The sequence below is a fragment of the Uloborus diversus genome, chromosome 3 (genome assembly GCF_026930045.1).
Source record: "Uloborus diversus isolate 005 chromosome 3, Udiv.v.3.1, whole genome shotgun sequence".
In the NCBI taxonomy this organism is placed as follows: domain Eukaryota; kingdom Metazoa; phylum Arthropoda; class Arachnida; order Araneae; family Uloboridae; genus Uloborus; species Uloborus diversus.
This window is the reverse complement of record NC_072733.1, coordinates 202,837,546-202,862,976: the sequence shown is the minus strand read 5'-3', so window position 1 is coordinate 202,862,976 and position 25,431 is coordinate 202,837,546. Positions and strand designations below refer to the sequence as shown.

The 25,431-nt window shown below is 33.6% G+C and overlaps 1 protein-coding gene across 1 annotated transcript in view; it reads right to left on the bottom strand.

The window, feature by feature from the left end:
• LOC129219132 (protein cramped-like) overlaps positions 1–25,431 on the bottom strand; it is a 74,781-nt gene that overhangs the window by 39,214 nt on the left and 10,136 nt on the right. Inside the window, exons 2-4 of the mRNA XM_054853452.1 lie at positions 15,686–15,790; positions 11,322–11,581; positions 6,708–6,808 (exon numbers count right to left, since the gene is read on the bottom strand). Of these exons, the coding sequence (XP_054709427.1) occupies positions 6,708–6,808; positions 11,322–11,580 (360 nt within the window). The 5' untranslated portion in view covers position 11,581; positions 15,686–15,790. The remainder of the gene's footprint in view (positions 1–6,707; positions 6,809–11,321; positions 11,582–15,685; positions 15,791–25,431) is intronic.

Genomic DNA, 25,431 nt, shown 5'->3' with positions numbered 1-25,431 from the left:
AATGCTTCCGACACCATTTTTGATTATTCTCATGCAAAATGACCCCCTGAATAAAAATATGACCACCTTTTCCCCTTACCATTCCCCCTCCCCTCCCCCCATAAATTCCGCCCCCTAATTATATTCAGTTTTTGACAGTCACATAGCCGTTATTTGAATTTGATGGGGAAGAGAGCACAATATTTACCATTAATATTCTTCTGAAAGAGTAAGAGAAGCAGAGTTCACAAGCTTCAACATGTGTCGTAAGTTCAACTCAAGTGTTGCAAGTACTGCAAGTCACTCAAGGGGGTTTTCCACTGTAAAATGCCTTACTTTAATTTATTTTCTCTGTTGTTACTGGTTCTTTATATACATTTTTTTTAATTTATTTTTTGGGGCTAAAACCAAAGTATTGGTCTCTCTTCCCAGGCTCGAAAAAATTTTCAAGTTGTAAAAAAATAAAAATAAACACTTGAAAATATTGCTTGTTACATACGAGTCACACCACAGATCTTTGACGCAGAGAAACTTTCCATATGATTGATATTTATTGTAATTACATTTACAGATATAATTAAGATTAAAAATGAAATTAAGTATACTCATAATATACATTAATGTGAATTTATACTTTGGAGGGTACTGCACCCATTGTTTGCCTTCAAAGTATTTGATCAATTATGTCAATACCAGATTTTGTTTAGTTATAAAACATAATAATTGTGGCTTTTGGTTGCTCCAGAGTTGCACTTTTTATGATGTGAACTGGAAAGCAATATTACGCCTTTTTTCTTTTTGTTGTTGTACGAACATATTGTTACACTGTCAGTGATATCGAATTAAGAACTGTGTATCTCTCTCCTGATGTAGACAATTATATTTCAGTTGGAATATATGGCCTGTCTTTTATTTATTTATTTTATTTTACTTATTTATTTAGTTATTTTTTCTTTTTTGAGCATACCAACGGATGTCAGCAAAGGTTGAGCAAAGGATTGTGGAGATAAAAATGACCGATATCATTTTTTGATGTAACGGGCCACATGGATGAGCTTTCCGGGCTCCATGTTGTCTGCGGGCGGTAATGAGCATCAGTGATATAATTATATAAAATACTACGAATCCACAATGAAATAGCAAAGCGTACAACCAAATACATCCAGTTTTACAAAAAACTGGAGAAAAGCATTTTTTTCTAAAAGACCATTCAACGTGAAACGTAAGCATAAAATGCTAGAAAAACAATAAGCCATTTTGTTTTTCAATAAAAACAGGATATACACATTTCCCAAGAGGAGGGTTGAAGAAAAAGTTCCATTTAAATAGAAGGGGTCTCAGAGAAAAAAATATATTCCTAATCTACATCTTCAAAATTCAAAATGGGTACCCAGTTGTTGAGAGTAAAGAAAATGTTAGGTCATTGATGCTAGGGTTAATTAAAGTGGCCTACATTTTTTGGAAAATAAACTCCAACGAAGAATTGGGGAGACCAGGGCAGGTTTTCGCGCGGGGCATGTTTTCGATTTGACTTTAACTCGTTAGCGAGCCGGTAGAGCGATGCACAGACCAGGCTATTTGAAAGGCAGCGCCACTAGATGATAACTATTTCAGTTGGAGGGCTGTTCACATCGCTGCGTAACGTCAGTTTCACTTGTTTTTATACAGGTTAGTAAATTTTCATGACCTCATTTAAACTAAAAACAAACATATACGTCTTAAGTTAAGTTTTTGTCTGTTGTAATATTTTGAAAGAGCACATTTAGGAGCTATCATTGATGTGATAGTTTGACCATAAAATTCTTTCTTTGACCGTCTGCATGAAGTTAAAGGAAAAACATGGCGACGGGGCACGTTTTCAAACACCAAGCGGGGCATATTTTTGCATCGAAAACGTGACTCGTCGCATTGAAAATATGCCCCGCTCCCTTCAATCATTACTATTTATTTATGTTTATTATATTATTTACTCTTAAATGAAGCATAAATAGTTAAATACACATGAAAAGATAAGCTTCTTATTTGACAACTTATATTTTTAAACAAAAAACAGACAAAAATTAAATCACAATTTCAATCATTCATGAGAGATACATGTTAAAACAAAATAGGCCTAAGTGTTTATAAAAATAGCATTAAACTGATATGTTCACAGAATGACTTGATTATTATGACTTGATATTGATCTGTGTGTTGGGTTTTCAGATTTGTCATGGTACGACACTACAAAAAGAAGTCTGAAAGAGGCAAGTACACCATAGAGACTATGGTAGAAGCTGTCAACAAAGTAAAAGAAGGAAGAAGTATGAAAAGTGTCGCGGCAGAGTTCGGATTGTGCGACAGGATTTTGGTAAATTATTGTAGAAAGTTAACCTCTGAAAAGGTAACTGAAACTCCCAGACAGTTCTGTGCTCCTGCCTCATTAAGCATGCAATAGGAAAGTTCCTTCAAGCTGGTCGGAAAATGAAATGGCGGGGCCAGATTGGTTCACCTCTTTTTTAAAAAGAAACACAAAACTCTCTATTAGGACCCCGCAGGCTACCAGCATGTCCCGGGCCACAAGTTTCAACAGGACAAACTTTGAAATGTTTTTTAAAAACTTAACAACTGTGTTAAAAAAGTTACATGTAGGTCCAAATGATATCTGGAATATGGACGAGACAGGCGTCACTACAGTCCAAAAGCCGGATAAAATCGTGGTCCGTCGTGGGTTTAAACAGATTGGCAAGTTAACCTCTGCAGAGAGAGGTAATCTAGTTACACTTGAGTTTGCTGTAAATGCAGCTGGAATAGTATACCGCCTTTATTTTTCCAAGGATTCATTTTCATGAATATTTAATTCGTGATGGCCCTTCTGGTAGTGCAGGGGCCGCAAATCCTTCAGGCTGGATGACGGAAAAAACATTTTTGAATTTTGCTCACCACTTTGTAGCCCATGCTTGATGTTCTCAAGAACATCCTTGTCTTCTCTTATTACACAACTATGAGTCCCATTTATCTGCTGAAGTTTTAAACTACAGTCGGATCCCGACTTACGCGAGGGATGCGTTCCTAGACCCCCTCGCGCAAGTCGGAATTTCGCGTTGTGGAACAACGTATGTTTAGAATATTTTTATAAGCATACCCAATTATTTCAGACATAATACCCCTCAACTTGTTTCAAGCCATTTCTTAGCTCTATATTATTGTATGTTTTATTAAGAACTGACTTTTTACTGTATTTTAGAAAAAATGATACTATTTAACATGATTACTCTGTTATGAAGCACAAAATCAATGATCAATAAAATACATGTACTTTAACAGTAGGGTACTTACAGAAAGAACATTACTGCATCATAATAACACTGAACAGTAGATATCGTAATTTTAATTATAATTTTAACACTTATGAAGTTTATGCAGTGTGGGAACACCACTATTTCTCGCCTGGCTTCCATTTTCATGATGTTTGTATTTTGCTCAGACACTACTCTGCGAGCTTCATTGTTAAAACTAAGTTCTGAACTTTTTGCGGATTTCCTTTTCTTTGAACTTTAATTGTATGTATCGAAGATTAACTCATACCTAATTCTCGTGCTACCTTCGAGGCACTTTAGAATTGTTTAAGCATCGAGAATCTTTATATTTTCTTGTATTGTCAGAAACTTTGTTTTTCTTTCTACTTCTGCTAACAGGAGATGAAAGTCCTTGTTTGGGAACCATTCTGTTTTATCAGCGTCCATAAGAAGGAAAAAAAAAACGTTTAGAATCGGAGCGGTACGCCAAAGCGTTGTTTAGACTAATACAATGTGTAAACATCCGCTGTCAGTGATGCTAAAGGGATGAAAGTCTATTCACGAAACCAATATTTAGTGTCAACGAAGCCCATTCTAATGCTCCGCTGCTCCTTTCCAAAAAATTTAATGTTGCAAGCGAGTAATTTGCGTCAGCAATAAAAAATTCATTACTCGTGAAAAACTCGCGTTATAGCCGTTTTGCGCAAGTCGGATTGCGTTGTAGCGGGATCCGACTGTGTATAAAAGATAATGGTGTCACCCTGCTTTTTTTCCCACCTGACTGCAGCCACAAGCTTCAGCCGTTGGATCGCAGCGTGTATGGGCCATTGAAGAAGCACGTCAATACTGCCTGTGATGCTTGGGTTTGCACAAATAAAAAGCCTGTGAAAATATATGATGTCCCATCAATTATGGCAACAGCAATGCCTCTGGCTTTAACGCCAAACAATATACTGTCTGGCTTCAGGGTGTCAGGGATTTTTCCATTGAACCCAGATATTTTTACAGATGCCGACTACATGCCAGCCTATTTCACCAACAGACCTGCCTCAGTGCAGGCAGAGGTGTACAGGCCTATAACAGGGCAGCACGAAGAGGCTGATACTCAAGTTCTAACACAGCCAAACGTAGGTTGTCCCACCCCAGACCTCTGGAAAAAGTGGGTCCGAGAAAACAGACCGGCAAAGGAAGAAAGAAGAGAAAGTCGGTCATTTTGACCGACACTCTGGTCAAAGAGCAGCTTAGACTAGAGCAGCAACAAGCTAAGCAGAAAAAACAAATGAAAAATGAGAATGAAAAGAAAGATAAGAAAAAAGAGTTTATTTAAGAGACAAATTGGAAAACCTAACAAGTCCGAAGAAAATGAAGAATCAAGTGATGAAGAGGAAGAAGACTGTGCTTGCATTTACTGCTTAGAATTGTACAGTAAATCTAAGGCTAAAGAGATATGGGTAAAGTGCACTCGTTGAATAAGATGAGCGCACAAGTCTTGCATCAAAAAAATCCTATGTTCTTTGTATGCATTAATTGTGACAGTGTCGATGACGTTTAGTGTTTTTAACAGTCCTACATGTATTAAAATTATTAAGTAGCCAAGTTGGTGATGAGTTTTTTTAAATGTATATTACTGAAAATCAATAAATAACCTACCTTGAAAATATTTTGTTTGACTTCCTAAATTATATTGATATAAGTGCATGCGAAAACTTGCCCCAGTCACGGGGCACATTTTCGCATGTGACATAATGACACTTTAAAAAAAAAACTATTTTTCTGCAAAACAAAGCTTAATTAATTAAAGTAATTCCACGTTGTAGCCAAGGTTTCTTTGACTGGTGTAGTACAGTTTTTTAAAACTTAGGTAAATAAATAAAAAATAAAAATAATAATTTTAAAAAAGCGCGAAAACCTGCCCCAGTCTCTCCTACACAGTATAACTACCCCCAATGCAAGAAATAAAACAAATATGTCATTATAGAGAAAGTGATAAAAAAAAAGGTAATGGTGCAGTGAAACATGCCAATAACAAGTCACAGAAAAATGTTCTTAAAAATAATAACCAAATAAGCAGTAATAGATGGAGCCTAGAGACATTTTTGGACACGTAATTTGACTTGCCATTGTTGTTTGACTTGCCATTAATTTGCTGCTCTCCAGATATAAATCATTAAAAATTACAAATTTATTTATTTATTTTATTTATTTATTTATTTTTTTTATTTTTTTGTGAATAACCTGTAAAAACTGAAGTTCTAATTTAAATGATTTAATATTATGCTAATCTATATTTATAAAAATGGATGTATGTTTGTGGGTATGTGTGTATGTTCCTTATACAAATCCACAGTTTTCGTCAGATTTCTTCCAAATTTGGCACAAAGGTAAATTGTTGCTCAAGAATTCATATAGGCAGGTTTTTGGAATTTTAAAAAGACCCAAAGAGGTCTAATTTCATTTTTTGAGTCATAAAATTGCTCTTTTCTGCACGAATGAATTTTTGTATACTTATGAATTAGTCTACATAAAAAACCCGTAAAAAAAAACTACCCTAGATGAAGTTTCTTCAAAGATTAACTTTAATCCTTAAATTTGTGAACCTTGGTTCAAAGCAAATGAAAACGGTTATCAACATATAACCACCAGGAGCTATTTTAAATGCAATCAACACAAAACTTATCCTGAACGACGGCCGTCAATGCTGTTTAACGATAAGTGTTAAAGCATGTTTGGTGAGAAAGCCGTAGATATTAGAAATGATGCTGTACATCATTTCTTGAACTGAGACCTACGAAGTCAAGGGATCCATTGATGCTACTCATGGTGCTACTTAATTTGAATGCTACCGTTAAATTATAATTTTTAAACATTGTGTAATTTTTTATCAGTGTTTTCCCGTTAATAGCACAGAAAATACAAGCATAAGTAAAGTAATAATATTGCATTCAATATTGACAGGACCGGACTGGGTGGTCAACAGGGCGCAGGAAGGTTGAGTTGAAGGATGCCGATTTAGCCTCCATAATATCAAAGAAATTAAGATTTAGTGCAGACTTTTTAAGGGGATAAAAAATCATTGAGAAGTAAATAAAGACATTTTTTTGTTACAGAAAATGTCCAAAAGAGAAGTCATATTTTTTTGCAAGTTCAAAAATAGTAGGAGAGACCTCCCTCCCCTCCCCCACCAAGACTGTTGGCACATCCCTTTAAATATTACTGATTATCCTTAGAAAGAGTCTCTAAAAAAAGACGGGAAAGATCACCAAAATACCCACTGAAATTTTGAAGAACGCTGGGAAGCGGCTGGGGGTGAAATGTGAAATATTTTCTAGTATAAACTGTAAAATGTATTTAGATGCACTAAAATAAAATTAAAGAAGTTTTCAAAGAAAAAATAATGTTACTGTCATGTTTTATAGTATAAAAACTAGGTACAATAAGTAACACAATTACTTCACATAATGCTTCAAAGAATGCATTTTTGTCTTCAACGCTCCACAGTTCCCATGGACGGCGAGTTTTCGATCCAACTGTACTGGATGATTTGACAGCAGCTGAAATGTTTATAAATCTCAATATTGCTCAATAATACTAAAAAAAAAAATTAAATTGATATATTTTAAGATAAGGTATCTAGTGAAATTACTGTTTGATGACACATTAAATAAATAGGAGATATCTGTTGAGCCCCATTTATTTGAATGATTGCATTGAATCAGATACTTTAGTGAATCAGATTTTCAAAAAACAACAAATCCCAGCTTTAACATTAGGGGGGGGGGGGACCAGTTTAGGAGGATAAAATACCTGTGTTTTTTCTGATTTTTCTTTTTTTAACATGGAAGGAATTATCAGAATTTGTTCTAACTTGGAAGATTTTTTTATTCATGTTTTGAAACACACTTTGTAATTTTTTCAAGTTATTTACCCCAGAAATAGTGGAGTTAGAAGTTGATGTTAATGGATGGTCACCATTAGAGCTAGTTGCTGGGGAGCATTACTGTAGTTACAATTTTTATCTGTAATCATTTCACTTTTTTCTTTTCATCAACAACATTTTCCTAAGAATATGAACCTAAATTTGATCATAAAGCTGAAAATTGCATGTTTTTGAGGTGCTTGGTCATAATGTCATGTTTCTTTCTTTCTTTTTTTTTTAATCATTTTTGCATTAAAAAAATATTTTTAATTATAATATCCTCCCATCCTTGGGATTATATAGATTGTAATTGAATAAAGAATACTCTCACACATTTTCAGAATGGTTGGTCGATAAGTTTTTGAGCTAGAATGCCCACAAGTTGAAAAAAAGTAGTTTCAAGAAAAACATGTTTGAAAAAAAGGAATGAAAACAAGGAATTTAAGGCAGTGACCTTTGAGCACCTCCTACTGAAGGCTAATAAAGAACATCTGCCAATATTCCTTTATCTCTAATATCCCTTAGTACAGGGAAGGTATTGAGCCAGGTAACTGAATAAGGGACTATCTGAGGAACTGCTCCATTCTAGTTACTGCACACTTCGGAGCTGAATCAAGAGCTGGTCACAAAAGTGCTCATAGCATTAGAACTAATCAGAATTTTGCATTGAAATTTTGGCAACATATTCCTGAATAGTTTCACTAACATTTTATGACATAAAAAAGGTGGATCTTTTGACCCGTTTAAACTGGTTTCTCCCGGTAAAACACTGCCGGATATTTGAATCAATCATGCCGCTTAGATCAATCAAGCGCATATGACTAACCATTTCCCACAAATACATGGTGTATCACAACAGTCTTTTTTACTTTGCCTTCTTTTGGTAAAATGTATCATTACTCTTTTTGTAAAAAAGTGAAAAGGGCTGGGGGGGTGGGGGGGGGGGCAGGATATTGCACACTTTTATTAAAAAGTCAGACTGAGGGAGACATGGTGTCAACGGAACTTCTGCAGTCTAGGCTTTGTCACCGGTAGCGTTAACATAGAACCAAGGAGGTGCCAATTTTGAGTACTATAGGTACAAGGGTCATTCAAAAATCAAAGAGAAACTGATCTGGAGAAAAAAAAATTGTTTATTTTTACAAAATAAAAGACTTATCCTACATTTCAACATAATCCCCATCAACATTTATGCGCTTGTCTCAATGAGTTACTAGCTTTTGTGCACCAGCAGCAAAAAACTTTTTGTTTTGGTGTCAGAGCCAATTTCCTACACATTTCTTGATATCGTGCTTATCCTGGACATCTTCCTATGTAACACATCCCCCAGATGACCAAACAAATGGAAATCAGAGGGTGCTAAATCGGGGTCACAAGGGGGATGAGGAAGTATTTCCCAACCCATTTTATCAATGGTTTTACATGTTAATTCACCAACATGCAGAGGAGTATTGTCTTGCTTTTTTAGATAATCATACCTCTCCTATGAGTATGAACTGTACCAACACTAACTTGAATATTTTCTGCAATCATTTCCATTGTGACATGGTGGTCTGCATGAATAATAATACCATTGATTCGAGTCCACAGTGTGGAAGTTGAAACTTCAATCGACTGGCCAGAACGGTGTTCATCAGACACTGCTTCCCGATCACTTTTGAACTGAATCGATTATTTCAGAAAGAGCATAAGTCCAACTAATGAAACTTTTTAGGATTCAATAAAAAGAGTTTACTTTATTCATAAATGAACTAAATGCTACAAGAATTTTTATGACTAATCCAGGCATAAGTAGGATTATTACAAATACAAATACAAATACAAATGTGACGACCAGCAACAGGCACTGGGCCCAGCTAGGCTGGTCCTAGTCAATTAATTAGTCCCCAATGAAGATCAATGGCCCTCTTAAAGCTATCCACTCCCTTGCTCATTACCACCTCTTCCGGTAAGCTATTCCAAGTGCCCACGACCCTGCTAAAGTAGTAGTTTTTCCTGATTTCCAAGTTAGCCTGAGATTTAAATAGCTTAAAACAATGACCCCTTGTCCTGCTTTCCCCGCAAAAATTTAATCCATTTACATCTTTCATTTTGATAAATTTAAATAACTGAATCATGTCCCCTCTGACTCTCCTTTGCTCCAGGCTATACATGTTAAGCCTATTAAGCCTGGTATCATAATCTAAATCTGAGAGTCCCCTTACTAATTTAGTTACCCTTCTTTGAACCCTTTCCAATACAAAAATATCTTTCTTCAGATAAGGCGACCAAAACTGAACAGCATACTCCAAATGCGGTCTTACTAAACTCCTATATAAAGGCAGAAGAACTTTCTTAGATTTGTTTGAAATAGATCTATTGATGAACCCAAGCATTTTGTTGGCTTTGTTACTAGCAATACTGCACTGTTGACTAAACTTGAAGTCCTGATTTATAAAGACACCCAGATCCATAACATTTTCTGCCTGATTTATGACTGAACCCTGTAAACGATATCTCATACGCTTATTTCCATGACCTAAGTGTAGCACTTGACATTTCCCTACATTAACTGCCATACCCCATTTATCTGCCCACTTAGTAATATGATCTAAATCCTCTTGCAGCTGTTTTACTTGTTCTTCATTTTCGACAATCCCCATAACTTTTACGTCGTCAGCAAAACAATTCATGCTTCCAGAAATATTATCATTGATGTCATTCATAAATATAATAAACAAAAGAGGCCCTAAAACTGATCCCTGAGGAACCCCACTTAAAACATCACTCCAATTAGAATGATTTCCTCTCACAACTACTCTTTGCTTCCTACCAGTAAGCCAATTTCTAACCCAAAGTAAAGTTTTTCCTCCTATTCCAATGTCAGCTAACTTGCTGAGAAGAGCAACATGCGGTACCTTGTCAAAAGCTTTTTGAAAATCAATATAAACAACATCCACACATTTTTTGTTATCTAAAGCTGAGGTAACCTTGTCGTAGAAATGCAATAAATTAGTAGTACAGGATTTTAAATTACGTTTCAGTACAACCTAAAGTAATAACAGGAAAACATCTGTAAATAATAATGAAAACTTCCCCAAAATGTTGTTAAAAAATAAAGAAAATGTGCAAAAAGCCATCCTTTGGGAAAAAGACAAAAAAAAATCCCGTGGGACATTCGAAAATCATCGTCAGACAAAAGAAAAAGTTGCATATTTTATTCCGCTAAAAAATGCAAACCAAATCAAGAATTCCCCGGTTGATCCATCAGAATCCGACGTCTGTGGAAGATGATAACACTACAGAAAACTCAGACAGAAAAAATACAAGGTTTAGCCTTGAAAATTGGCTTAATTAGAATTGTTTCTATCTATTGTTCTAATTAATTGAGGGAAATGAAACAAACATCTTGTTCAGAAATGAAAACCCATTCCAATGATGTATAATGTTAGGGGATTTTTCACCCCCTAATTACACAAAATGAAATTCAAACTTAATTTAAAAAAAAACTAATCTGAAATTTAAAATTTGGGCTTTGAGGTGCAGACCCCCGGGGTAAATTCAAATTTTGTGCAAAAGTTTGAGGGCTCTAGGTGCTATGGGGTCTTTTAGAGGTCGGGTACAAACAAAAAAAAGCAAACACCGTCACCATTATATATGGAGATACACGAGCTCAAATTAGCCTGCTTTTTCTACTTATCCATTAGCATTAAAATCTCTCCAAATATCTGCAATCTAGGCAATAATCTTTCGAATCATTTTTTTTTTTTTTTTTTTTTTTTTTTGCCGTAACTTCAGCGCAAAATGGGCTCAAAATTTTAAAGACCTTGGATCAGCTAGTATTTGGTTGCACACATTAGCACAATTGGGAGTATGTTTTGGCATATACAATTCTGTACTGCGTAGGTGTACCCATACTTAGAGTTTTAGAGAGAAAAGTAACAAGTAATACTTTGATGTACAGGGAACTTTAAGTATCCAACAGCATATATTATCAAGGTTAGTTCTTTAATGTAAAAGCTCACAGGAAAAGGAAAGTCCTATCACAGGTGTCAAAAGTAGCATATGCATGATATAAATTATTTGCAATATCTGTATACAAATAAATATAAAAATAATTACATCATATATTTCAAGAAACACAATTTTTAATACCAAATTTTGTTTACCTGGTTTTTTCAAAGCATCAATAGGATTGGCTTCTTGACGTAAGCGCTTATTAAGTCTATTGCTGCTTCGTTGATTACTGATAAGTTTTGCACACTTTTCCAAAACTTCAGTGTCAGGTTGAAATTCAATTTCAGTTGATTCCTTGATTGGGAATCGAGACAACTGAACTCTTTGCCTTGAAATACCAGTCAGTTGATTATCGAAGTCTGTATCATTTTCAACAGCATCTTCTCCTTCCACCGGGTTATTTATAGGCATTCTAGGAATAAACAAATATTTTAACACATATTCAATAATACATGCAATCAAACAAAATAAGTACATTAGCAGACATTTTTCTAATGCAATTTAAATTCAAAAAACAAACTTATTTGCAAGGAAATTTGATTAATATTCTAGTTCAAATTATTTGGCTACACATAATAAAGTTTAATCTTAAAAATTATGTTGATAAACTTCCTGAAAAATGATATAACGTTCTCAGAAAATAACAAAAATAAATAAATAAAAAGGAAAGATACATAAAAAATCACTTAATGTACACAAATAAACAAACAAAAAAAAGCTCATACAAAATCTTCAGAGACAACTCAGCTTTCTTCTTTTCTTTCTTTTTAAATTAAATACCTTCCTAAAACTTCTACACCCAAACTCAAAATGTGAAGCATCTACATTTTTCAAATTTATGTTTTAACTTAAGTTACTTAAAATACATATTTAATTGATGCAATGTATCCAAATAAAAAAATAAGTTATAACCAGAATAAAAATAACAATAATGCAAAATAAAGAGCAAACTTTTAAATTATTCTGGTTACATTATTGGCATCTAAATACGTATGGCTTTTTTACTTCCTTTTACAAAAAAGGAAGTATTGCAGTCGCGAAAAAATTTTCACTCAAAAATTGGCCTTAATTTCCATTTTTCTCACCCCCGAATGTATATTGAGTTTTTTTTTCGACCCAACCACACGTGGATATATGCATAGGAACCTACAGACACCCGAAATATCCATTTTGACGACCCCCAAGTTAATTACAATGAATTTTCTTGTGTTGTCTATATGTATGTATGTGCGTATCTCACATAACTCAAAAACGGTATGTCCTAGGAAGTTGAAATTTGGTACATAGACTCCTAGTGGGGCCTAGCTGTGCACCTTCTCTTTTGGTTGCATTTGTATGTTCCTAAGGGGGCCTTTTGCCCCTTTATGGGGGGGAAATCATTGTTAATTTCGATGTAAACTCAAGCGGTGTTATAATTTGTCGGACACTTGGCGATACATCGCCAGTCTTTTGGTCACCAAGTTTTGTCGTTTTTTTTTTTTTTTTTTTAATTTGGTTTCAATTTGGCCACTGTTACCAAAAATGTAAAAATAATATTCCTCACGTTTCTATAACATATTACTTGAAGAAAATCTTTGTGGCTCACATGATTTATTTGTAGCTACTTATTTAACCACGAATGCAGTAAGCCCTAAATCTGCGTATGCATAGCGGTGCTGCCATCCAGAACAAATAAACCTCAGATTCCCCCCCCCCCCCAACCTAGCCCTGTCAATGTTTTTTCATTAATGCAATAGAACTTTAAAAATGTTTTAAATGATAATAAACTTTGGATAATACATTGATTTTTGAAATAAAGTCAAACCCTAAAGGGGAGGAAAGTTAAAACCCAATACAGGGGTCTGTCCAGGATTTTTCACAGGGTCCGTTTTTTGTGAAAAATCAAATAATTTTGTGAAAAATGAATTAATTCTGTGAAAAATCGAATAATTTCTCAAAAAAAAAAAATATTTTTTGTTAAAACGAATTTTTACAATTTAAAGAGGGCACAAACTGCATCATTTAAACTTAAAGTTGAGTGTTTTCCTCTTCTATGTTGAGAATATCATTCTGGGGTGTTTTTCTAGTATTTGGTGCGGGGAGGGGGGCGGCATTGCTCTCTCAAGTAGCAATATTTATCTACCATTCTACATTATGTTAAATTATACTAGAAATATTTCTGTACAGCATTTAAAATAATTGTAACAAAAAAAATTTTTTAAAAATTCAGACATGGGGGGGGGGAGGTCAGCATTTAACTTTTTGACCCAAGACACTCTTAAAAAGCAGAGAATTTCATTTAAAACTTATAAATTCTGTGATTTTAACAAAAATAAAAAGAGACTTTATTTGTTTACCACTTCACAAAGTGTACTAAACGTCAAAAATTCAAAAAATCGGATTAACATAGCAGATTCAAAGAGATCGCTATTCTCAAAGTGAAGGCATCAAAAGTATAAAAATGGCTTGTAAAAGAAATATTTTTAGTAAAATTATTTTAAAATTGCATTTTAGAGTGCTATGATAAACGTATCATTAATATCTGTGGACACAGTTGAAGCAAAAAAAAATTCAACCATCGATTCAGCATTTTAATTTTTGACTCATAACAGAAAATGGAATTTTGCTTTAAAATCTTGAAATTAGTGTTCTAACAAAAATATAGACTTTTCATTTATTTGCTTCTTAATAAAGCGAAGTTAGCTTGGAAAAAGAACAAAATATGATTATCATACTGGATGTTAAAAGATTGTATTTTTCAAAATGTAGACATCTAAAGAAAAAAAAGGCAAGTAAAAGTTTATTTAAAGTTAATCATCCTTCTTTGCATCGAAAAATCAAACCCATATAATTTTCTCCCAAAATAACAGATAAACATCGCACCACACCATAAAAACACAAATATTGACAAGCTGGTAAAATGATGAGAATATTTTCTAATCAAGTTATTATAAAGGGTTAATGCCAGACACTAAGTGGAGATAATTTTTAAATTGGTATAACCCTATCTGAATCGATCATATTTTTTCTCCACCCTTACTATCCCTTTGCAGTTCTAAGTTCATTTCGCAGAGATATTATTATTATTGTTAATTAAATCATGAGCGGGGGGGGGGGGGGGAGTGCTTACCAACGCCTTTTCAGAAAAGTTTACAACAACACCGCTGCTAATTAGCTGTGATAAAACAAACAAAATTATTTAAAACCAAACTTATTTCTTTCCAAGAAACAAACCAGCAGTATAATGAATAATGAATAAATACCTTTGTGCTGAAAAATAGAACAGTTAGTAATCCAACATTATGATTTTCTCGGATGACTTTTCATCCAGAAGCTCACACTTCTTAGCATTGAAAAAGGTGTTCCTTGTAACATCAAAACACGTGTCTGCAATAATTTTGCAATTTTTGAGCTTCACAACGTTGTATTACTAACTGTTCTAAACAAGCAGTATATTTATTTGGCAGTAGCAATTTATCGCTTGTAGGAGCATCACAAGAGTGACGATTTTTTTCTTTGCAAAATTAGCAGATTTTGTACAAGCTGATCCCTCTAATTTGACTTTAAAAAAGGTTCCAAAAATTATCGGTTTGGGTTTAATGTGCATTATTTTGCTTTCAGATTTGCTATTTCAATAAACAATTTGTGAAAGATCCGTTCTTGTTTATCGGAATTTTGTGAAGGGTCCGTTTTGGTTGATCAGGATTTTGTGAAAGGTCTGTTTTGGTTGATTAGGATTTTGAGAAAGGTCCGTTTTGGTTGATCGGATTTTTGTGAAAGGTCCGTTCACGGACCCAAATATCCTCTGGCCAGATCCCTGCAATAGGTAATTTTTTTTAAACATTTTAAAACTTACATAAAAAAAGTTTTGTGACAAGATGCATTTTGTAGTTTTTTAAGTATTTTGTAGCTAGTTCTTTTTTAATTGATTAAATTAATTTTTATAAGCCAGGACATGAAAGTATATTTCCTTGCATTCTCTTGCCAGCACTCATAAACATAAATATTCAACTTCTTATATAGTTTCTGATGTACTTGTAGATTAAGTAATTTGTAGTTTGTCCACTGATTAAAATGAATTTAATTTAATTTATTTAGAATTAATAGTAATTATTATTTTAATATTAAAAAATATATCCAATTAACATTTTTTTAACTTTTTTTTTTCTTAATTTCAAAAGCTAGGGGAAGCAAGTGCACCCCCTCGCATCCCTTGCCGGCACCCAAGTTCATAAATAAATATACAGGCTCAATAGTATTCAAAAGTCGCTGTTGTTGATAAAACTAGAGTATAAGCCTTACTCCGACGACTCTTGTACATGTCGACCTCCTTACTTTTAGAAGGAAAATTGAGAAAAAATCAAAAACTCACATATAAGTAGAAGATTTACTTTCTGCAAAAATTGGGAAGGTTTTGCCTTGATTTTTGAAAATAAACATTTTAGAAAGAAGGAAAACAACATCTAATGAACATAATTACGAAAGAGCCAGTCACAATAAAAGAAATTCTGAAAGCACATGTAATTAACTGACTCACCTGAATGCAACCACATAAAGATAAGTTTGATGATAGCAGTATGATTTTGTACTAAATCAGACTATCTTACCAGGATGCTCCCATTTTACTCCTTCATTTATTTTTCTGAAAGAATGAATTAAGTTCAAATGTTAAAGAGCATGAAAATGTTTAAAAATCATGAAAGAATGAAATGTTTAAAACCATTAAATTAAAAGTACAGAAATACAGTGAAACCAAAATTGACCATTTGCGGTGCACTACTTTAGTGGTCAACTTAAACAGGTAGTCTACTTACAAAGGTTGATTTATATGATAAGGACTAATTCCGTGCCTAAAAAATGCGGTCCACTTACAAAGGTGGTCAACTTCACAGGTTTTACTGTGCATCAATTTTATTTCTTAAGCAGCTGTCCATATCAGAACAACCATGCATCAAGAAACAAAACAGCTTGAAGCATGCATGTAGCAACAGTTTTTGTCATTTTATTCTGCTAAGCCTTGTCTACCCAACCAGCAGCATCTGTATAACCGGTGTTTTTTTGCAAAGGCCGGATTTAGAGGAGTGTTAAAGGGTCAGCTGCCCCCCCCCCCCCTCCCCTCGTGTGATGAGAAACAATTTTTATCAGTTACATGTAGCAATACGTAGGAGAACGTTTTAAAAAGATTCCCTGAAATAAATTTAAAATCTAATTTTTTTTTCATTATTTATTATTGTTTTTAGGGTCATTATGTGAAACTTTTGAACAAAAATATTTTTCAATTTCAAAACATTTTGCTTTTTTTTTTTTTTTTTGCATTCTTACATGAAAGTGTTACCTACTAGCAAGAACTATAAACAATGACTCAGCTAAACTCCTATTATTCTACTCATAAATTTAAAAAATACCTCATTCACGGAAATTAAATAAAATTAAAAAAACCTTATAGTGTTTGAAAATAGAGGCCAATTTAATATCAAAATAGTAATTTTGTTTATTGAGCAAACAATGAGCTATTTTAATGATTAGGGTGAACCTGATATTAAGCTCTCACACTCATTAAGCTCTAAGACACAGACAATCGAAAGTGCCCATGTTGTATGATTATGCAGCATGTAAAACATCCCTTGAATATTTGGCTTTGAATACTCTAGGAAAAATCAAATTCCTTGTGCAGTTTTACATTGAAGGGAGTACAGGTGCTTCCATCGGATGATAATTCCAAGTCAAATCACCCAAATTAAATTGTTGACCGTGCGGCCATGTCTCAGATACAGTAAATTATTTTTTTTATGAATAGATGTCTATGAGATAAGCTCAAATTAATTTTGTAAGATTTTTTTTAATAAAAATGAAGCTTAGGAGAGTTCTTCAAAAAAATCGGCTTTTTATAACTTTTTGGCTTCGCTGTTTTGTCATAAATTTAGCAAAATCTCCCTAATTTCTTTTTTTTTTTTTCAACCAATTAAGCTGATTTAGTCATCAATCTCAAGCTAATACTTTTCCCTTTAAGTATAAACAACACAATTGTTCTTTGAATAGCAGAGTGTTCCACTCCTCATCTAAAGTCAGTTAGTATGCTTTATCAAATGGGAGAGTTAATAAGCCATATCTCCAGAGTACCAACTAAAATCAGCATCATATTTTTTTTCCTTGTATAAATAGACCATGCTTTTGCTATGTTCATACAAGTTTTTTAAAGCTCTTTTGAGCTTAAAAAAGACCAAACACTTTTCAGAACAATCAATACTGGAATGTCAAAGAATAAAAAATCGTAAATCGTTACAAATTTGTTGACGTAGGAGAAAAGTTGTAGAGTACTCCGTTTCAGACTTGGCAAAAAAAAAAACATTTGATTGCAAATATACTAGGCAGTAACAATAATAAGATGAAGGATTTAAAAAAAAAACTCTGTAATGGCCTTATTTTGCATTTTTTACAACATTAAAGGACAAAAAAAAATAATAATGATAATGAAACAATATCATGGACCCTCATAAGGCAGGGCAAGTGGGGCTCGAGCCGCCCCTCCCCCCACCCCCGCCCTAGACGTTAGTACTCCTTTACTTTTAAAACTATTTTTTCTAGTGAAAATATAAAAACATTCCTTCTTCAGTTATTAAAAAATGAGTTATCAAACATATCTAATTTTAATTACTCTAATCTGCACTGAAATTGCTTTCAGAATTATAACAAGGAATCTTACTTGGAATCAATTGTGCATAAATTACAATTTGTTGACTCCGTACATAACGAATGAACTCCTAAAACAGTTTTGCAAGCACATGAAAGAATCAAATGAAGAATTAAATGAAATTTTCATCGCAAAATTAAGAACTTTTTAAGGACTCTCAAAAAATGTTAAGGAATTATTGGAAATGATTAAATAGCTTTAGGTACACCATTTCAAAGTTTTCCAGGGGGGAAGGGGCAAAGTACTTGATACATATTATATATAAACATGCACAAATGAATAACATTGTTTCCAAAATGCAGGGACAGGCGCAATTTCCAGCGATGCCCCATTATCAGTGAATCATTTTTTAAAATTTCATACACCACAGGGATGAGAGTGGTCAGAGAGCAAAAATGAGGAAACCCCCCCCCCCCCAAAAAAAAAAATCTTAAAATCATGCAGAAAAGGGATGAGATAAAAATGGCTCCTGGAGTCCAGGACATTCCAAAATTCAACAAAAATGGCTAATTTACCAGTTTCAAAGATAATACGGAATTTTTTCCCTAAACTGTGTCTGAAATAAATGCGTAATAATTAATACAATGCATGGCACATATTGTTCTTAAAGCATAGTATTTATTTCTCAAATTTCAGTAAAAAAAAGGATCAAGAAAATAGGTATAGCTGTAGAAAATTAGTTGCATACAAGTATTAAAAAATTATTTTTTTAGCATACATTATTGAAGGGCAAAATGAAGAAAAAGAACTAAAATCCCTTTTCTTCAAGATATTTAAACTATTGTTTTGTTATTATTGCTTTTCATTTGCTATTGTTACTAACATTCCATTTTATACATATAAATAATAGGTTATCCTTTTTCCTTGCATTGGAACTCATAATTTGGTTCAGAAAACTTCATAATACTGTTTCATGATAAAAAGAACTTGAAGTTGCTTCATTTAATCATGAGATTCCAAAAAAAAAAGTACAGGCTGTGCAGATTAAACCATTAGAGATTCACCGTAAATATTTTGAACGCTTTCTTAAGTACGTAAAAAAAGTAAACATGCCAAGTTTCAATATAATCCAAGACTGTGGGAGGGACTACATTATTTTTCATCGACTTTTACATTTTTTCTAAAGACGTCGTTGGCATGTTTCCCAAACAAACGTTTTCGGCAGATATCACAGAAGATGGAGATTTGAGGGAGGGGGGGAATAGAAAAAATAAAAAAACTGGCGCCAAACTTAATATAGTTTTTAGAAAATTAAGGGAATTTTCAAAAGGGACCTTAATTTTACTTGTTGAAATTAAGTATTTTTTAAGGAAGTACGAACCCTATATATGTAATTCCCTGGATATAGGTATCAAATTGCTCATAACGGGGGCAAAATGAAAAAAATCAAAATTTGATAAACGTTAAGTAGTAATGCAGAAAATTTGCCTTTTGTAGAAATATTTAGTCCTGCAAAAGGATTTCGACAGAAGAAAATATCTTGAGGGTTGGCCCGTGCCTTGAAGTTGCCCATTATTGCATAAAAAGTTTTTAAAAAGTTACAATAATTTCAACAAAAAATAAAAATTTGATGTAATATCACTTAAGAGTAGGTTTTTGCATAGATTACCACTGTGCATGTGATCGTTATAATAATTAACTATATTTTAAAGTTCCACACACAAGTTCGACGAATATAGCGTCAAAACTGAATAACATCCATGGACGCCCATATGCAAAATTATAAGGGATATATATAGATATCCCTTATAATTTTAATATTAGATAAGACCTCAGATTCTAAATTATTATTCAATAAATTCAATTAAATAAATCATAATTCTAATATTAGACCTCAGATATTTTAACCATGGTTTAGCAGGATATTTTCTCCGGAAGTTCTCATTTCTAAGGAGGGGCTTGAGCCCCCCTTGCCCCCCTATATGGGCGCCCTTGATAACATCGTGATGCTCCGTACATTGAAGAAAAAGTATTAGAAGTTATTATCTGTAAAAGTTTGCTTATTTTATTCATATCTATGTAAGAATTAATTAATGTGGAAGCAAATTTTTACAAGTAATAACTTCTAATACTTTTTCCTCAATGTACGGAGCATCACGATGTTATTCAGTTTTGATGCTATATTCGTCAAATTCAAAGCATGTGTGGAACTTTAAAATATAGCTAATTATTAAAATGGTCACATGTAGTGTGTAATCTACACAAAAAGCCTACTCTTAAGTGATATTACATCAAATTTTTATTTTTGATGAAATTATTGTAACTTTTTCCACTTTTTATGCAATAATGGTCAACTTCAAGGCATGGGCGAACTCTTAAAATATTTTTTTCTGTCAAAATCCTTTTGCATAACTAAATATCTCTGCAAAAGGCAACATTTTCGCACTACTACTTACTGTTTATCAGATTTTTATTTTTTTCACTCCACCTAATGTACACAGCAAATTCATCGATCTAACATTCCTGAAGCCTCCCCTTTTGATTATTACAGAACTGTTCTATTTATTTCTTACTTGGATTCTCTGATTATGTCACTTGAATTCAGATTTTTAGATCGCAATGATACACCAAAGCAATTTCTATTCTACCCTACATGCTGAAAACCATGAGGAAATGTGCTTTCATCAAAGCGAAGAAGGAGCTTTCTCATATTTATGAATTTAAAAATCTTGAAGCAGAAGTAAGAATCTGTTACAATGTGCGGAAAAACAAGGACTTTAATCAGAGGATAAAACTCATCGATCTTCTCTTAGAAACTAAAGTTTTCCCTTTGATTCAGAGAATTCTTTTTGACAATTCCTCCAACAACATGCACTGTTGAGCGATCGTTTAGCACCCTCAAGTGGGTCAAAACATGGTTGAGAAGCGTCTTTCAAGTTCGTGCTTGTCACAGTGGTAGAATCAAGGACATGAATTTGGCGGACTTAGCAATTGATAAGTTTTCCAGAAACACAAACAAAACTTGTAATTCGCTTTCTCTGATAACTATTAAATGCCACAAATTTTACCTTCCCTTTTCTGCGAAGTAAACGACAATTGTAACTCCATATTTTTAATTCATTTCAAATGCTGCGATGACATAAGGGGTAAATTTATGTTCGAAATCTTACATTTTTATTTTATTATTAGCATTATAAACATATGTTATAATTTTTATTATTGAAGATTATTTCAAAGAAAACTGACCAAAAAATTTCTGAAAACAAAGTGTTAAATTGTTCGACAAGCCACATATAAATTTTTAGGGCATCCAAACTATTAAGAGCAGTCCCGGATCTGTGTACCCGCAGTACGCGGGGGCCTACGTCCTTAAGGGTCCAACAGCCCAAGAAATTTAAAAAAGGAAAGGAAAAAACTAGCTTTAACACTTATTAATGTTTCAAATATACACTGGTGGCCTCTGGGAAGGGGCCCAACAAATTTTGTTATGAGGGGGGGGCCAAAATTTATAGATACGGGCCTGATCAAGAGCTGACTTCTCTTAAGAAATTAACACCAAAATTGATTATGCCATTTTGCATGAGCTCCTGCACTACTTTTTAGTAAAACAGCCGAGCTTAAGTAGCTGCGGTTCTATCCGTTTTGAGTTTCAACGCTAAAATCTGCTACCAATGTAAAACATAACGCAAGAAATTATTTGAATATTTTCATGTGGTTTCTTTTAAACCATGACATTGACATAGAACTAGCGACACCTGTTTTTGTTTTTTCTGTGGCACTTTCAAAACATTTTTCATAACAATTGTCAATAAAAGCTACTCCCTCTCATTTCTCAATCAGATATTAGTGTTTAAATCGAGTTTCAAAAAACGGGTTTCCACACATATATAGATTTCCGTAAGCAGTGAAAACGTGTTTAGTAACCTCAATAACAGAAAAGTTGGTATAAATTACAAAAATTAAAACCGTAGTGAGTCTAAGGTATGAAAATTGTATACCATGCCAGATACTTATTAACCGATTCAAGCACCAGCAAGAAATTAAAAGTACACATAAAGCAGCGTTAAAAGTGCAAGATAGCAAAAAATAATGTAGGCATGTTTTAAAATTACAATGAGCCTATTTTTTCAATGCAAAAAGATGCGAGTGTATGGAAGCTAAGTAATGCATTTCATTCACAAGCTCACATCTTCTTGCATTAAAAAGAAGTTCCTTGTAACCAGTAGCATTGCTAGTGGATTTCATATATCAAAAATTATACTTTAATTTTGAAAATTTCTACCAACATATCTTAATTTATATTTTATTATTACAATTTAACAAAAATAGAGCCCAATATGCGCCTGGGGCAACTTTTGCATAAAATGAATTTGGAGTTCATATTTGTCTTTTAATTTAAACTTTCGTAACACCACAAAAATATGAATGAATATCGGAAAATTGTATAAATTTTATATTTACAAAATACATTTAAAGTTTTTTTTTTGGGGGGGGGGTGATGCCCGCACACATTACGTAAAACCCGTGTTAGGAACTCTGCTGCTTGTAATACCAAAATACATCTCTTCAACTTTTGTTGCTAATTTGCTCTTAAAATTTTGCTTTTTTTTTTGAGAGTGGTTATATTACGAACTTAGTTCATCAATAGATTTTTTGTTAGGAGCAAAAAACAAATACGTATTTCTTGCATGTTTTGGGGGAAGTGAAAGTCTACTTCTTTCCGCCTTCATTGTTTAGCAAGATTGAATTGTCATTGTTAATTTAACATTAGTGTGAAAAAATTAGAGATTAAAATGGCGAAAATCGTGGACTGGTGTCTGTACATCAGAGTAGTATCGATGCACTAGTTTAGAGAAAAATTCTAAACCGGTTTAATGATGTGGGAAGCACACCAGTTTTTGCCGATGCATCGCCCAGCCCTATTGTGAGGTGTTACATAATCCAACTTCACGTCATAAAAACTTTTCAACATTTTTTTTTTTTTTTTGTCTTTTAATGCCGTAAGAAATTTAAAATAAGGCCAGAAGAAAGGGTTTTTTTTTTTCAATCCTTTGTCTTATTATTGTTGTTGCTATTCAGTGTATTTTCAATCAAAAGAGTTTTTTTTCTGCCAAGATGAAACGGAGTAGTGTGCAAATTTTTTTATAACTGAGCCAATTTTTAACGATTTACAATTGATACAAGTCAAATTTTGTTCTTTGACGAATCAGTAATAATTTTTCCGAAAGGTTTTTGCGATTTTTAAAGCACAAAAGGGCTTTAAAGATATGAAAAACTTGTATTTGATGAAAATGTTCTACAAAATAAACAACATTTTTTTTTCAAAACAACAAAAAGCACCCTTCTAATTTTTTGTTGAAAGTGAGAACATGGTCTATTTATACCAGAAAAAAAATATATAATGTAGATGTTAGTTGATACTCTGGAGATATGAGTTATTAAATCTACTAATTGAAAGTGCATAAAAACTGGCTTTAGATGAGCACAATTCTACTATTCACAGAGTTTTTTTTTTTTTTTTGGCTACATCACTGACTTGCATCTAATCTTCCTGCAATGAAACCAAAAAGTAACTATCCTCATTCCATCTTTCTCCAAAGAATGTTGAACTTATTGAAAGTAAAACATTTGTTTTCTGTTGCACATTTTCACTTTTCTTTCCCTATTTATAAACATTTACCAAGGAAACTTTATCCACCCCATAAATAATATAAAAAATTTCTGAAGAGGATCCAAGAAGCAGCTTTTCACAACCATTGGTACCAAAAAATAGCCAGAAATAGCAATTTAAAATACAATTTCGAAAATTAATTCTGAAGGAGATCCCTAAAAAAAACAAATCCAGTCGCACAACAACCCATGGGGGCAAAGGCCTACTGTGCCCATCTTGGTCTTGCTGACCAAGGGCTCTGGGGTGCAAGGCAGATGCTCCGTTAAGTGGTCAGCCTAACGCTAACGCGGGGTTTAGTTCCCCACCACACTTGGTACTCATTTTATCGACCTACTGAAGGGATGAATGGTTGAGCCGACCATGCTCACCATTCATCCCCCCCGACCCGGGAATAGAACCCAGATCTGTGGTGTGGAAACGAGAAGCGCTACCACTGAGCAACTGGGCTTAGAAGGAGATCCTTAATCAACTTGACATCACCAAAGATAGCATTTAAAATTGCATTTTGAAAACTTCAATATCGAAAATCTTTGGAGGAGGGTTTAAACCACTCTCAGGCAGGGTTGTAAGAGTTCTGGCCATGTGGTGGTTTTAACCATGGATAAACTACAACCCTGCTCCCAGGGGTCTGGCCAGAGGAAATTTAGGTCCGTTAACAGACCTTTTTTAAATATCGAATCAACCAAATACCAAACAAACTCCTCCCAAAATTCTGATCAACGAAAACGGACCCTTCATAAAATTCTAATCAACCAAAAAGAACCCTTAACAAATAATTTTTGAAAAAAACAAATTTGAGATCAAAATAACTCATATTTCCACAAGGGTTTTTTCTTTTCTTTCTAATGAGGCGGCGGTAGAGGCCCTGCCTTTTGCAGATCTAAGTGCAATCCCCCGGTATAGCAACCACTCTTTCAAGTGGTTTTGATGCAAAACAGCACTAAGAAATTAATTTGCCAAGAGATACTCCATGCCAAACGAGTACTTGAGGGATCTTTTATATGGCACATAATCATACGGACGCTGTTGATTTTCTGCATCTTGAAAATCCACCAATTTGAGCCAGGACCGAACCTGCGCCTTGGGGCGTAAGATACCAGCGTCTAAAACCACTACATCACTTTATCAACTGATATTTCTGTGTATATGCAGATAATTTTTGGAGCCTTTTTTAAAGTTAAAACTAGGGGAATCAGTTTATACATGGACCTGCTAATTTGGCAAAAAAATATTAGTGCTCTTCTTTTATGCCAGCAGAAGCAATAAATCACTAATTCTGCCAAATATAGTGCTTGTTGTTAATGTTAGTTTGCTTCTTTAAAAGAAATTAACTTATGTCAGTTGTTTTGTTTTTGTAAAGTAACTCGTTTGTTTTATCATAGCCGAATCAAAATGGCAAGCAGCGATGTTGTTATAGATTTCTCTGAAAGTGCTCTCTTCTGAAGCTGCAAAATTGCCACATAAGACTTCTCTCCCTGCTCATGATTTAATCAAGAAATAAAAATAGCATATCAGGGAATTGAATTTAGAAGTACAAACATATAGCTAAGGCTGGGGGGGGGATGTGATTGTTTCTGGTAAGGTGTTTGAAATTTTCGCCATTTAGAGTCTAGCCTTACACTTTTTAGCAATATGCTTTAACATTATTTTGGGTGAAAATTATATGGGTTTTGATTTTTTAATGCTAACAAAGGTGATAGTGTTCAGATTATACTACTTAAGGTTACACAGAATGAGGCATGGAGTATAAAGCAGCTGTGGACATTGCAAACAATTCAGGGGCACTGAATGTTCTGTCTCCATACCTTTAAAGGTGGGTTTTTGGAGATTGATGATAAATAGCCACGTTGGCAAAACATAATGAATTTTAATAACTTTTAATAGTTTTTTTTTTTTTTTTTTTTTGTGTGTGTGTGTGTGTTCTTATTTATTTTGCGGAACTTTAATAGAGCAAGGGAGCTTTTGAAATGGCTGTGGCACC